General features: G+C 38.8%; 1 protein-coding gene across 1 annotated transcript in view; it reads left to right on the top strand.

The window, feature by feature from the left end:
* Positions 1 to 15,176, top strand: part of LOC121948859 (partitioning defective 3 homolog B-like) — a 255,453-nt gene that overhangs the window by 39,986 nt on the left and 200,291 nt on the right. Inside the window, 2 exon segments of the mRNA XM_042494371.1 lie at positions 5,378 to 5,531; positions 14,834 to 14,928. Of these exon segments, the coding sequence (XP_042350305.1) occupies positions 5,378 to 5,531; positions 14,834 to 14,928 (249 nt within the window).

Here is a 15,176-nt window from a genome sequence, read left to right as displayed (position 1 = left end):
AAATTGTGACTTTTATTTTTTTTTTTTTGCCATTAAAAAAGGCCAGCAGCATGATGAGTCCCTGTGAAGATAAATGCAGTGTTAGCTGACTGCGTGTCATTCTCTGGCCCCATTTGTTCATATTTGATGATATACAGAACAAAACTGATGTCCAAAGTTAATGATACATAAATAATCCAATATCAGTATCCCAAAGGTCCATGCACCGTGTGTGGGTACATGTGCGTGGAGTTTAATTAAAACTCTTCCCAACACTATGAATGTGTGTACAGTCAGTTGTGCTTGATCAACATCTCCCTCCTTCTCCTGTTAGCATTGTTGTGCCTGTTAGTTTGGGGCAAATTAGACCATTTTTTATTTTTAAATTTTGCATCATATTTTTTTGTAGTGTATTCTTTTTCAAATGTCCAAGTTCTAACATGTATGTGTGATTTGGAATTTCATATAGAGGCTCCAGTTCTTTCACTATCCTGAAAACCTTCCCCCAAGCAATGCCAATGGGCTGCATATCCTCACTTACAATTCTTATTTTGTTATTGGTGATGGCATTTTTACAAGCTTCTGGGGAGACTACCGAGGATGAGTGTGACTAAGACTTAGACTTCACAAACTGGACCAATGTGACACATCCATGTATTGGTGTCTGGTAGAAGTGTTTGATTTTGACATGTTGGGTCAGGCCTTTCATTGATCAAAGCATGATCGAGGTAATTCAACAAACACACCGAGTTGCCTCCCACTAGCCTGGACTTGTCCTAGGTAACCTGGGTAAATCTCGCATTGACGACAGTAATGATTTATATAGAGAAAGGAGAAGGGATGGAGGGAGAGCTTAGAAGTACCTTAAAGGAAAAGATGTAGCTAGCTTTCGAGTTTAACCTCTGGGTTCCCTTGAGCTTATTATTAACGCTGAACTAAATCATTATGTAGCTGACAACCAAAGTGGGTCATGGACATTTTTATAATTTGACATGTTGTCAGGTGGTCCGTCTGTCACCTCATAAGTCCATCCCATCCTTGTGAATGTGATATCTCAAGGCCTTGAGGGAATTTCTTCAAATTTGGAAGAAATGTCCACTTGGACTCAACAATTAAAATTATTAGATTTTGGTGATCATAGATCAAAGGTCAAGGCTCCTGTGACCTTACATCTGTCTCATTCTCGTGAACACAATATCTCAAGAACACCTTGAGGGAATTTCTTCAAATTTAGCACAGACACCCTCTTGGCTCAATAATGAACTGTTTCAAATTTAGTGGTCAGAGATTAAAGTCGTTGTGACCACTGTGATGATGTTTTTGGTCATAACTCAAGGATTCATATACTATAACAAAATTTCACATAAATGTCTAATAAAAAAAGATGATGTTATGACATTTTATGTCCAAATGATCAAAGGTCAACTTCTCTGTCACATCAGAATGTTGCGCAGAAACACTCTTTCTGGCCATTACTCAACGTCAACGTGACACTTATTTTGGGTGCCCACCTTAAAACTGTTGATTGTCTAGGTTTTCGTGCTGCTGAAGGGAAGAAGCATCCATGTTTTCATGGACATGGATGTAAACTGTAAGTGCAACTTGATTGGTGTGTGGAGGTGCACAACCACAAGACAGTAATTCTAATTATAAAATTTCTCTGACATATAATCACATGTGAAATCATCTATAATCCCAAAGAAAGTAACACATCAGAATAAGTTTAATTGTATAACATTTTGTTCCAGTGGTATGATGCTGTGAGTATGTACAACAAGTTCTGTTAACCCCATTACTGCTCTAAGCAAGACAACCACCTACGGCATTGCCGTTCGTGCTTGAATCTGGCCTCTGACGTTCCTGAGAGTAGGAGAGAGGATTTGTTTTCACTCGAACATAGAATCACAACAAACCACACTTTAAAATGGTTTGCAACATAGTCAGTTGTTTTCCACTTCCTCCCAAACCCAAATGAAGACAAAATGAAGCCTTATTCCTCACCAAGATGCATTTTTAAGCTCAAGTATTCCAGCTCACAGATGGATAAAGGCACTTCTACATAAGGTTGTCAGCAACATGATAAAAGTAAAATGTGTGTTTTGACAGGAGCTTAAACTGCAAAACAGGAAAAAATCAGAAGTTTACTAGCATTTTTATCTTTGAGTCTGTCGAGGTTGTTGACAGGATAGTTGATGAGAAGGTTAAATGTTACATATAACAGCATGACGGAGACGCACACTGGTAGCAGTGCTCAATTGCAAAAAGTAACATTTAAATTATTACTTAAAAGCTGACAAATGTCTGGTGTGTGCTGTACCAGTAAAAATACCATAAGCTTACAATAAACCACTGGCCTTGAGGGGAAATGGGTAGTAAAGTAGGAACATACGCAGTTGGCAGCATGTAACTTTTCATTTTGCTGAAAATGGACACATCATTGCACTCACAATTGACACAGTGACACTCTGAGACAATCTCAAGCTTCAGGTTTGCTTTTTGCTCCCACTCTCTGACATCCCAAAGGATTTCACAGTACAGCACATCTGTCAGTCCCCCTCATTATCATCATTATAATTCTCTCTCAGCTTCTGTCGCTCACATTCTCCATGGCCATTTCTCTCCTTTTCTCTCTGTGCCTTCAATGTATGCCGCCTCACCTTTCTGTCTCTCTCACCCCTCTCTCCCTCTCATGTTCAGGATGCAGTGTCATTTTGTTTGGCAGGTCTTTGAGTCCCCTGTCGAAGAGAACAGAGGCAGAGTCCTAATCTCTCATCGTCTGGCTGTCTTTCCTTTCTCTTCACCTCTGCTTTTTAAGAGACTCAGCAAGGCTATGCTGGATTTGTCTACCCATTTTCCTTGCTGTCATTCTTTTTAGATGTTTTTTTTTTTAAAGAATCTCTGCCACCCCTCTGTGTGTGTGTTTATAAAGAAGCTATTAGTCTTGTTCCAATATCTTTAACAGACAGATGGATAAGAATTTAAGCTATTTTGTAATTAAATATATGCATCTTTTCATCTTCCCATCTCGTCTTTTCTCGCTATCCTTTCTGCTAGTAGCTGGACGATACTTGTAAAAGTTTTGTACCAAAGCAGCTTTACAGAAAAAGGGACATATGCTAATTAATCATCATCAAATTAAAAGCGCTATGGTTACATAACAACAACAAGGTGACAGAAAGGTGAAAGGTTTAAATTTAGTGAGGAGGGGGGTAGGAGATGAGGAAAGTGTAGGGAAAATGAGAAGGCAGAAAACAACGATCAAGTTGGAAGGAAAAGTAAAAGTAAGTCAGTTTGTTATAGGAGGGAAGATAGAGCTAGACGATAAAAAAGATGTGTGTTAGATGGAAAAGTGGAGTGTGTGAACATGAATGTGTGAGAGACTGAGAGGCAGCGGTTGTGCTGAATAGTTGGTGAGATATGGATGATGAGAGAGTAGAAAGGTGTGATATTGTATAACGTGATATTACTCTGCTCTCTGCCAGGAGCATGCTGGAAAGAAAAAAACAAAAACAAAAACAACCAAAGACAACATTATATATATATATATATATATATTATATATATATATATATATATATAATATATATATATATATATATATATATATATACACATATATATCATATGCGTATCTTGGGAATGGTCGGCCAAATTTGCAAATTATGATGTCCACAGTGAAACATTGCAATGGACATTGTGTCAGAGGATGCCATAGCACAATTACTAACGCAGTTGTTTGGACTGAGACAGACAGAGACAAAAGCACTGCACAACTGGTGCAGTGTGTGTTTTGGAGAGACTGGGGAAAAGAAGGGGGTGGAAGGTGGACTATTGCAGGCAGTGTTTTTGTAAGTTATTAAAGAAGCATCTCTCTGCCAGAAAGATGGTCTTCTTATAAAACTACGCTGTCTATGCAGTAGAGAGACACAAACACTTTTGAAATTGTTGCTACAAGACATGACATGACATGACATGACATTACATGACAGTGCATTAAAATGTGTTTCTGAAAACATTTTGGGCGAGAACACAAATACATACGTATGCATTAACATAATCTTAGCTTATATTAAAAAAGATTAAAGAAGGCTTGAGTGAGAGAGATTTTCTTATTTTTCCAGTTCCTAATTTATCAAAAAAAACAATAACGAAACTCATAGTGAATATCTGCTTTAATTATCAGGCTGGCCTTTTATGCAGCACCTGCATAAGCTTTTAGTCTAAAATGTTGGCACAAATTTGGGCTTTAAGTTTACATTTCCATAATGTTGTCTTTGTTGTTGCTTTTTTTTGTTTTGTTTTGTTTTTTTTTTTTTGCTTTCTTGTACAGAAGAGCCCTCCAGCAAATCACAGTGTAGTGACTCACATCTGTGTATGTGTGCACACTTTCATCTGTGGCTGTTTGAAGCATGCATGCTCCTGTCTGTATGAGTGAGAGAGTATGTTGCACACTTGTGGGTTCCAGTGTAGCAGGAAGCCTCTGGCTTTACTGGCAAAGTCCCCTTTCTTTACCCTTGGCCACTATAGGCACGACGCACACATATACAGACACATACACACTAACAGGTCTATTCAGGTTTTACGTGGAGGCCCCTAGAACACTGTGTTGACAAGCTGTGTGCTATGTTAGGCTAAACGCAGACTCAGTGCAATACTCAATAGACAGGGATTCCACTATATAACACAGTATGAGTGAGCAGGATGTCGCACACACGCAGAAGGGAGACACGAATGGAGGCTGTTGTTAAACAGTAGACACACGCTCTGTCGCAGGAATGCTGGGCTCCTTGGACGTCCTCTATAGCGTCCTCATCCACAAGGTATTTCACTGGTTGTGTACAAACAGATTCACACCATTTTCTTCACAAAATTTTGTTGATTTACCAGTGGGGTATATTGTAATTTTAGGCCCCGAAAGCCAAAAAAAGATTTCCTTGAAAACTTTTTATCCTAGGATTTTCCTTTAGCTCCTGTCTTTGCACATTCTCTAATTTGAATCATGAATTTATTTATTTTATTATTATTTTTTTTAAGAAGGTGCATCTGTCTCTGATTTTGTGCTTTGGTTTGATCCAAATTTGTTGGCTTCTGCTAACATTTTCCCCTTGACTTTGTATGCTTTCATGTTACCTCTTGATTTTGCTTTGTGTTGTACTGTATCATATAGGTGAACTGAGGTGATTTAAGTGTATTGGAGTGGCTCTGCTTTCAGTGTGAGTGGAGAGCAGGTTGGGAGTAGCAAATAGAAAACCTGGAGTGTAGTGGAGTTATATAAGAATCTTTGAACAGGATTCCTGCTGCTCCACTCTGATCAAACACTGTGTTCATAATTGATGAAAAGAATAGAAGAGATTAAACAAATAACAGCTACATTTTGTGTGTTTTCTTTTCTTTTTAGCTGATGGCGGTGTATGAGGAACAGGAAGCCCAGCAGAGGGGTGTGGCTAACACAAGCCTAGCCCCCAGCCCTGACCTCTACCAGACCGAGCTCTCTGTCTTCCAGCCAATCGCAGGAGGAGAGATTGAAGTGAATTCCTCCGCCCTCAAGTCCAGTGAGCTATTTTTCATTTATTTACTTAATATTTAAGTTGGCAGTGTCCTCTTTGTTTGAAGACAAGCACACACTGCTAAAGACAAATCCAAGCAAATCTTTGCAGATTTCAGGTTTGCAGGTTTACAATAAGCACAACCCCTCTCCAAACAGCTGTACACATTCTGAATTTTTAGAAGCTCTTTTTCATTGAACTAAGACAAACTAAACTGCCGAGTTAACACATTGTAAAACATGCTTCAGACTTGACAGAAACAAAATAAAACTCATCAAAACCATCTCTTTCCACTGCTCCAACAATCACCAACTCTGGTTTGGTGCAAATAAAACCATAATTCACAGAGTTAGATGCAAAAATATGCTGGCTCTACACACTGTTTTCCTCACTGTGGCGGCTCTCAATCATTCTGTGGAGGCAGACAATAAAGTAAGCAAAATAAAACATTCCCCCAAAAATCTCCCCAAAAAACAACTGACAATGTACTCAGCCAGCTGTGAATAGCTGATGTAATCATCCAATTGCCCAACCCTATTTGGTAGCCTATCTTCTGGGAGTGGGAATCACTGGAGGCCCAACGATATTATATTATCATGATACTTAAGTCACTATACAATATTATTGCAATTTTAAATGTCTTGGAATATGTTGAGTACTGTGATAACATACAATATATTGGAATATGTTACAATGTATTACCTCTTTTTTATCTGTAAATTATCTCCCCAAAGGTGAAATTGGTCAACATCTGTTTTATCCAACATTATATATTTTTCAGTGGGCTGCCAAAAGTTTTATTTATACTTGTGATATTAATATATTATGGTTAAAAAAATGATATAGTGATATAATAGTGCCACACAAAATATTGTGGTTCTATGCTGTGTCCATTTTTTCCCCTCCCCTACTATCCTCACTGCTTTGCATATATTTTACTTTTAAAATTTAAACATGATTTAGTACAATGTGATTTAGTACATAATGTAATAGATTTGTAAATACCTTGGAGGGTTATTTGCAGAATATTACTAATAGTACACATAAGATATTTGTCACATGTTATGCCGTGTGATACAATCTATATTTAAGTCATAGTGCTGTGCTCAAAGTAAAAATGTCGTAGTTCTCTGCTCTCTAGAAGAGCAATGACCGTAACATCAGATAGGCTCTAGCATTTGTCATCACATCACAAAACAGATCATATAAAATATTGCGCTTATAAAGGCAAGCCAGTGAATGTTACCACTGGCAATCCCAACTGCTCTGTATTTGACCCTGCTGGCTCTGAGAGACCAAATACTCTATGGATTGTACTTTCCCCATTTTAACGAGGCTGGGACTCTGTAATCAAGAGGTCAAATCTTCAGCAGCACTAGTAGGACAAAAACGCTTAAGTTGTTCTTTATTCTCTTCTGACTTTTTCTCACTGGTACACTTTGATCCAAATGCAGTTTCAAAGGACTGCTCTGACTTTAAAGAAAAAAAAAGTCCCTCAGGGAATCCTTGATTTTACCTTTTAGGTGTAACCTGTAGGTCAGTGCATAAACAGGTCAATGACAAGACTGCTGTTTGACAAGAAACAGGTTATATGGGGCTGAAATTTGATGTGGAGCTTGACTGCTGGGTCATGTCAGTGAGGGATGGCAGTTTAGTGGGGGTTAAATTTAAGCAAAAGACAGTAAGAAAAAAATACAAGTTTGACATCACTTAGTGGCTTACAGGGAACAGTATATTCTTACATGTAGTTTCAGAGCTGAGATGTACTGTATATGTTTTTGCAGACAACAGGAACTATAACTTTGAATTACATTGCGGACAAAGGTCAGGGTGTGATAGGCATGCTTTGCAGGACAGTGATGAAAACAAGACGAGGACAGCTGAAATGTTGGCAGTGCTGTCTCTCAGATGGAGATTGAGATGAGGATGAAAGAGAGTCAGATGAGGAGAAGCAGAGGAAAGAGAAGACAGGAAGTGTATGTGTAATGTCAGCCGGCAGAAGGAACTCTGACGTCTGTGTCTGCTTACTGTTTGGTGGAATGGACAAATATGAATGACCTTCTTTCTCTCTATCTCCCACTCTTTACCTCTCTTCTTTCTTCCACTCTTTCCTGTCCCCTCTTCCCCTCCCTTCCATCATTTCATTCTGTCTTATGTCAAGTCTAGTGCGTGTTTAGTAGAGGTACTGTAGATGTGAGTGTGAGAGGGCTTAGAGCTGTCACAGTCACTCGTCCAAATGTAATTTTGCCTTAACATAACAAACCATGTGAGTGATGGATTGTGTGTACCTACAGCCTGCCGAAACCTATGCATTACTTAAAGTTGCCTCCCACTGTCAACTAATCACAGATTCCACTTCCTTTAGTTGTGAATTGTAGACTTTATATCTACTTTTTTGCACAGTCTGTCCCATCCATCCAGTTAAACGTTTGACATTTGAACATAATCTGTCATGGTTGTTTTCAAAATATCATTAATATTCCAAATGAAGTGTGACAATGCTCATCCATCTATTTTAAGCTGGATTCCATCAGCAAGTTTCATGACTTTCCACTTGTTGTTTTTTGAGGATGTCAACCAGTTTATTGAGCTTAACGACTCCAACACGGAATCATACATTATAACACAATTTCGAACAGTAGATTAGGGGTTCTCAACCTTTTGTGATTTGATTTTCTAAAAACTTCCCAAACTTCCCGTAACAAGAGGGGAAAAAACACAACATGACAAAAAATGTTACGACATTGTCAGCTGTAATGCCCAAGATAAATTAGTGTGTTTTGTTATGTAATTTTATGTATTCAGGCTCATATTTCCTCACCATGTTTTCTTTTTTTGTTTAAAAATTTGATCCATTTTGTGTTACAACATTGTAGGGATAGATGGCAAGCTGACATTGCATAACATGGCAAAACACGTTTCACTACCTGATGACGTGTCACGATTGGTGTTGTGATATTCAAACATAGCTGGCTATTAATATGGTGCAGTTTAATTAGCTGTTTTTTATTTGCATAAATTCTTAATCACATGTAGATTTAAAAAGACTATTTCTGTAAATTACAATAATAATTAATTTTTAAATAATCTAACTGTATGACAGTATCTCATCTGCCCACAAGATCAGTGATTCCCAGCCTTTTTTCTTAAGGGACCCTTTTTGATGTAATAGGTAAATTTAGTGACATATTTAATGGATGTTTCATAGTATATTATGTGCAAAACAATCACAGTACAGACTGACTGATAAACCGTTCAATTACCCCAAATAGTGAACACAATAACAGCAGGAAGTTTGTGCAAAATAACAGATTTGGGTGAATTTTAGCAGATCATTTCCTGTGAATATTTAATCAGAGATAAAAATATATATTTTGTTTTTTTCACAGAAATGAATGAAATCCTGAGATACTAGACTGTTTGCCTACTTTTTTGAGTCGTCTCATGCTCCTTAAGATCAGGAATGCCTCTTGACCTTCTGTCAAGCTTTGGTGTTCCCCTAGCCGGGGCTGGAACCCTCAGGTTGGGAATCGGTGCACTAGATAACGCCCTGAGGCCTGATAGTGGGCTGTAGCTGGTAGCTACAGTAGATTATTGCAGTAATATTCCTATTTTCCTCGCCCCCCTTTGAATTAGATCTAAGTTCAGCAAAAAATGTGTCTCTTGCATCTACTCTCCTGGTATTGACATAATTGGCATTTCAACTTTTTATAGCCTTCCTGAGTGAAGCGGCCTTAGCTGTGTGATCCAGACACTGTTAAGACAGGAAGTTTAGTCTGTTTCTGTATGGTCGCCTGTCAGCAGAGATTAGTAGTAATGTGTGACTGTCATGGTAGATTAGAGGTAAGGGAGCTCTGGAAACTCTCACTGTCAGTGTGAGAAGGTCAGATTTAGGCCTCCATAACTGTCTAATGTTTTACTTCTCTGACTCTTGACACTTGTTTCTTTCTCCCTTTCTACAGTATACCGTACATGTGTCTATGTGTCTTTTGCTCATCGAGTCTACTTCTCACTGTCTCTTTCTTGCATTCTTTTTATTTCTTTTTTATAACTTCTAACTATTTGCATGCAAGATGTTTCAAACTTGAATCCATGGAGGACTCAAACAGAGCTGTAGACAGATGCATAGTGGTGTAGATGAGCGCCACTGCTAAACTATTAAGAATCAAAGTGCTAATGTGATTAGCTTAGATCAGCATTAGAATGGATAGGGAAGACCACCACCACTCACCATCACTAATATAGCTGCGATTGTTGTCATGGCTAAACCCTTCAGCGTAATGAAAGGGTTGCAGAAATGTCAAGTGTAAAGTACTGTACATTATTAGCTGGGCAGTGTTATTCTAAAAATGTCTGAAATAGGCATTTTAACACACAAAATCAGTTGTGAAGTGATAAAATGAATGATGGCTGAACGCCATTTAGGTGCTTTAGTTAAAGGGTCCCGATGTTGTTCATGCTGACTCACTGTCATGACTTACTGAGAAATTTGAACACAATGGAGCCAAAGTTAATGTCATTAGCAACATGTGCTTTTTCTACCCAGGGTTGATATTTTATGTATTTGCTTTTTAAAGATATAAGCCGTTTTTGACCAAGTATGTTGTGGCATTCGTTGATCTCAGAACATACAATGGGCTTTAAACATGTAGGCCTATAACTGAACTGTAGGGGCGTGTATCCTGTTTTTCTGTGGTAGAAAAGTGATGGCAGGGAACTGAGGCGTGCTTCATTTCAGTGCTTCAAAACCCTGATGTGCCACATGTTGGTTTTTCCTTAGTGACAGCAATATATTGACCATAACGTTAGCTGAGTGGTTAACACAATGCTATGGCAACAGGGTTGGCTACACAGTTAACAACAAGCTTACAATGCATGCGGTGATAAAAGCACAGCACTCCCCAGCAACATTCAGTGTCCTGCAGATCTGCTCTCACAAATGGGGTAAACAGTAGCTAAAGTAGCAAGAATGACAACACCAGTGCCTCTGAAAAGTTTCTAGAGCTTTTACTTGGAGCATCCGCACAAAAAGGCGGCGTACTCTAAAAAAAAGATGCTGAAGATGATGCCTGTTTTTCTACAGGTGGCCATATGCACTCTCTTCTCATTAGTAATAACTGAGAACTGATGTTGTAAAAAAAAATGGCCATCTGGACACAGGTCCTGGTGCAGCCTTTAAAACCAGGAAAAGACAGCATTCAAGCTATCTTCTGATATTACCCTTCTATCTTTATATAGTGACATTACTGCAGTGAAACTGGGCAGTACTAGCACTAGGTGACCGACAAATTTTACATAGCATTGTGGTTAAATATTATTGATCTTGGAAAGCCTACAGGCCTGTGGACAGAGTAATATCACTGTTTGTCCTTACTTAGCCATTTATATCTATCTTAATGTGCCAGTGGACATTGGCTGCATGAACTTTCATGAAGTGCAACATTTTTACCAGTTTATCTCTGGTTTTATGCCTTGAAGGCCCTGTTTCAGCCCAAAACTGAGATGGTGCTAAAGCAGAAAAAAAATTAATAGCATAGAGTCAATTGTATTTTAAAACTCCTTTTATTTGTCTTAACTTTATTCTGTAGATTTTTTTGGTGTTCTTTAATCTTCATTTATTTCAATCAGTGTAATTGCACCTAGCCATACAGACATCGTCTTTGTATCTCACTGATTATCTTTTCCTTTGTTAGTCCCTTTATTTTTTTATCTATTTCCCTCATCTGTAACTCATTTTTACATCCTTTGTCCTCTGTCCATTTATCTGTCTTTCATTGCCTTTCTTTGAAGAGATGAATTGATTAGGAGTTTGATGTAATCCATACCCCCCAGCCAGTCTTAAGAGCACCAAGGGTCCATTTTGTGACAATCAATATACGACCCTACAAATATCATTTGGCATGTGTTCTAAGTAGTCCACTCATTCAGAGGTTCCCCCCACCCTCCCCGCCACCTTTCTCATTTTATCCCCAGTGGAACCATAGAGGCTAGCATGACAACGTCCTTAATGTATATATGGATTGATGGGCCCTATGAATGGGGGTGGTAGATTTGAGGATTGGCAGTGCAACACACATAACTAATAATACCTCCAGCAATAAATGTTATTTATTTGGGCAGCTTTCCGCAGTGTTGACTTTTCTCACCATTTCACTGTTTCTTCAAGCTCCAGCAGGAGCACAGGCGATAGCGTGGCGTGCATCATCCATCAGCTTCTGTTAAATGATGATTTTATGCAGTGGGCTGATGAGATGTGAAGAGGGAGACACTATCATATGTTACTTACATGCACACAGAGATCTGCAAACCAGACACTTATTGGCCATTTGGACGCATGAACACCAGCGTGTTCACCGGAGGGATATAAAGGACGGAATCATACATTAACTTCTCACGCACTCAGGCTTTCAGATCTGCTCCTTCCAGGCCTAATGAACACATGGAGTGCTGCACACGCACGCCTCCAAAAGCAACATTCAGGAATGAGCTTTCTGATAACACTGCTATAGAATGTAATCAGCAGATATGGACGTACACACATAAGTGTCTCAGGCTGTGCTGCCGGCTGATGAGTTTGGATGATTAAATGAAGTGATAATGAAACCCTAAAATTTCATTTCATTTTGGTTTGTGCTGTTTCTTTACTTTTTTTTAAACTTTTATCCTCTATGTAATGTCCGCCGCCCACCAGTAATACCACTCTATTGATCTTTCTTTCTTTTTTTTTTAAACAAGCTAAAAATGTTAGATGTACTTGAGTTTCCATGGAGATGGTAACATCCCTTATTGTGACATCTGTTCAACAAAGTACATTTTGCCTTGGCATATGTATGTCTTCATAGGCATTTAGACACAACTTTTTGAAACTTAGAATGTTTAAGTTAGAACTATAGGCAAGGCAGCTTTATTTGTACAGCACATTTCGTGCAGCAGGGTAATTCAAAGTGCTTTACAGAGCAACAAATTATAAAACATAATATAGGATATAGATTTACAATAAAAGAGTTAAGATATAAGAAATAAAAGGTAAAATGAATTACTTAACTATAGAACAAAAATCTCATAAAAGTAAGAAAAATCTACTAAATCCTATTAAATTTGTCTTAAAGTTGAGTTCTAGATACTGTCTGTTTAAAATCTGCAGCTGGACCAATGAAAAGAGTGCTCCAAGGATGTTTTTCTGTAGACCAACCAGGAGGCGAATGTTGTCGTGGTTCCCTCGAACACTACTTTCAGGATTTTTGAAGCCTAAATGTAATCGCCAGAAGTAAAAAGCTATTGTTAAGCTTCAACAAACTACAGGATGGTCGTGTTGCTACAACTACGAAGCTGTTAAGCCGTGTTCGACGCAACTTGATGTGATGCTGTTTTGTAGTCTAATTTAGCCACTTGTTAGCAACTTTTTAAATGCATAAAAGCTTTGTGAGTTCACAGTGGGGTATTTACTGACAGATTTTATGTTGTAGAACAACACGTGAAAGACTCTTAAGCTTATGTTAATCACAGACCTTATTTCAGGCATCTAACCAAGAACTCACTCAGAAAACTTTGAGATGAGGAAACTAGGAGCGCTGAAATGCAAATTAATTTTCGGGTTTTTGGACTCATTACTGGAGTACTCTATACACATGCATGTGTAGACACATTTACACATTTGTGATTCCAGGCTCATACTCTCATACACTATGTAGCTTCCATGTTTTCAAAGGTATACTCTGCAGGATTTTCCTAAAAATCTTTGAATAGACTCATTTAAAAGTAATCTCTAGTAATCATCACTTATGACCCACTGGAAGTATGTGGCGGTGCATTTATCTGTAGAGACTTCACTTTGCCTTTGTTATATTATGTTCTTGTTATTTTGCTGTGGTCGGGATGTTCTGGTGGAGAGCCCGCAGGTGAGATGGGGAATATATTTTTAAAAAGTAGCAACCGGGTTCCAGACTGTTGGCAGCATGCACCCAAGAGGAAGCTATGGAAATTGTTGGCACAATGCTGAAAAAAACAAAATTATAGCGAGGCACAACGCAGAGCGGACAAAGCTGGGGTCGGCTTTCACTTTCACGTTCGCTGGCGATACTGTTTACAAACAGTAGCTGACGGCTCCTGCATAATACACATAACATACTAGACTGATGTCCCAGGCACATTGCAGTGACAGAGTGGAAATTTATTTTCTCAACTTAACAACGGAAAAATACTCATCTCTCCTCTCTCTTTCTTCCTCATCGTGCTTTGACACTCTGAAAGAAACGCAGACAAGCTCCTCTGTAGTGTGGCATGACTAGCCCAGGGTCTGTATCTTGTCATCTAAAAGATTATTATTAGACACGAATTTTGCTGAACTATGACTCCATCAAAATAGCATTAGTAATTTTAAGGCAGTCGAGTGTGAGCGTGTGTATGTGTGTGTGTACACACACGTATTGTGCATGTGTCACAAAGACTAGCCGTAGATTCTGAAGCAGTGCAGATGCGGATTTTTGCAATTTTCACGTTTTTTTTTTGGGGGGGGGGGATTTTTCTTTGTTTGTCTTTCCCTCTCCGTCATCTCTCTTGTTCCATTTACAGTCTGACAGGAAGTAGTCACACAAAGAGCCAGGTTGCTCTGGTTTTTAACAGAGCCAGTTGGAGGGGAAAAGAGTAAACCCTGAAAAAAATACAGTATTATTTATTGTAAATTACATCCATCCATCCATCTAGGGGCGTGAGTTTTAAATTGAGGCTGTTTCATAAGGAGTTAAAAACTCTGTATAGTTGCTTTAAACAGCAGTCCACTTCTGTGTTTTGGTAAAATTGCTGTTGACACCTTATGCATACCATGCTGGAGTACACATGTACCATACTTGAGACCACCTTTCCAGTAGACTCAGGCACAGATTGGCTCACTGTGCCCAGGTACAGTTAACAATGCTCACATGAATCAAATTAACTGGACTCAAGTGTACTCTGGTCTTAAAATCTCTGAATATCCTTGTAGGTCACAAATTAAAGTTATTTTTTCTGCAAATAAAACCAGACCTCAAACTGTCATCATTTTTTTAAGAAGAATGAGCTGGGGAAAAATTTAACAAAATATTCACAGGAGAGCATTTTGCGTTTACGTTTCATTTACTTGTCATAGCCCTGGTGTGTAAATGCCTTTAGAGAAGAATTTTTAAAGGGTACACTATATCACTATGCCATTGATCTTTGGCTGTCAAACAAAGTCTTGAAGGCCTCAAAAAACCCAAAAAATACTCAAGGCTGCCTGTGCTTATGAGATGTGTGTGTGTGTGTGTGTGTGTGTGTCCTTGTGTTTTCTACAGACACCCCCCTGTTGGTGAGAAGCAGCAGTGACTCAGCCCTCAGCCCTCAGCCGACAGAGACTGAACCATCACTCAATGAGGACGCCACCGGGATGGTAAGACCCCGAGGCACCTTGACAAAAAGACACAGACACACGCAGTTTGAAACACGTCATACTGTTTACACAATGTACACACCAAACACTCACAAAGAGGAAGCGCAGCACTTAGAAGTGGTCTCCCCATGTGTCTGAGGACACAATTGCAAAGGTGAGACACAAATGGACACACAAACATTTTTTCCTAATGTGATAAATGCACTGCACAGTAAACCGGCTGTCATTTATAAAGCTTGTCATATATG

Source organism: Plectropomus leopardus, chromosome 10 (assembly GCF_008729295.1).
Source record: "Plectropomus leopardus isolate mb chromosome 10, YSFRI_Pleo_2.0, whole genome shotgun sequence".
In the NCBI taxonomy this organism is placed as follows: domain Eukaryota; kingdom Metazoa; phylum Chordata; class Actinopteri; order Perciformes; family Serranidae; genus Plectropomus; species Plectropomus leopardus.
This window is presented reverse-complemented; position numbering and strand designations above follow the sequence as displayed.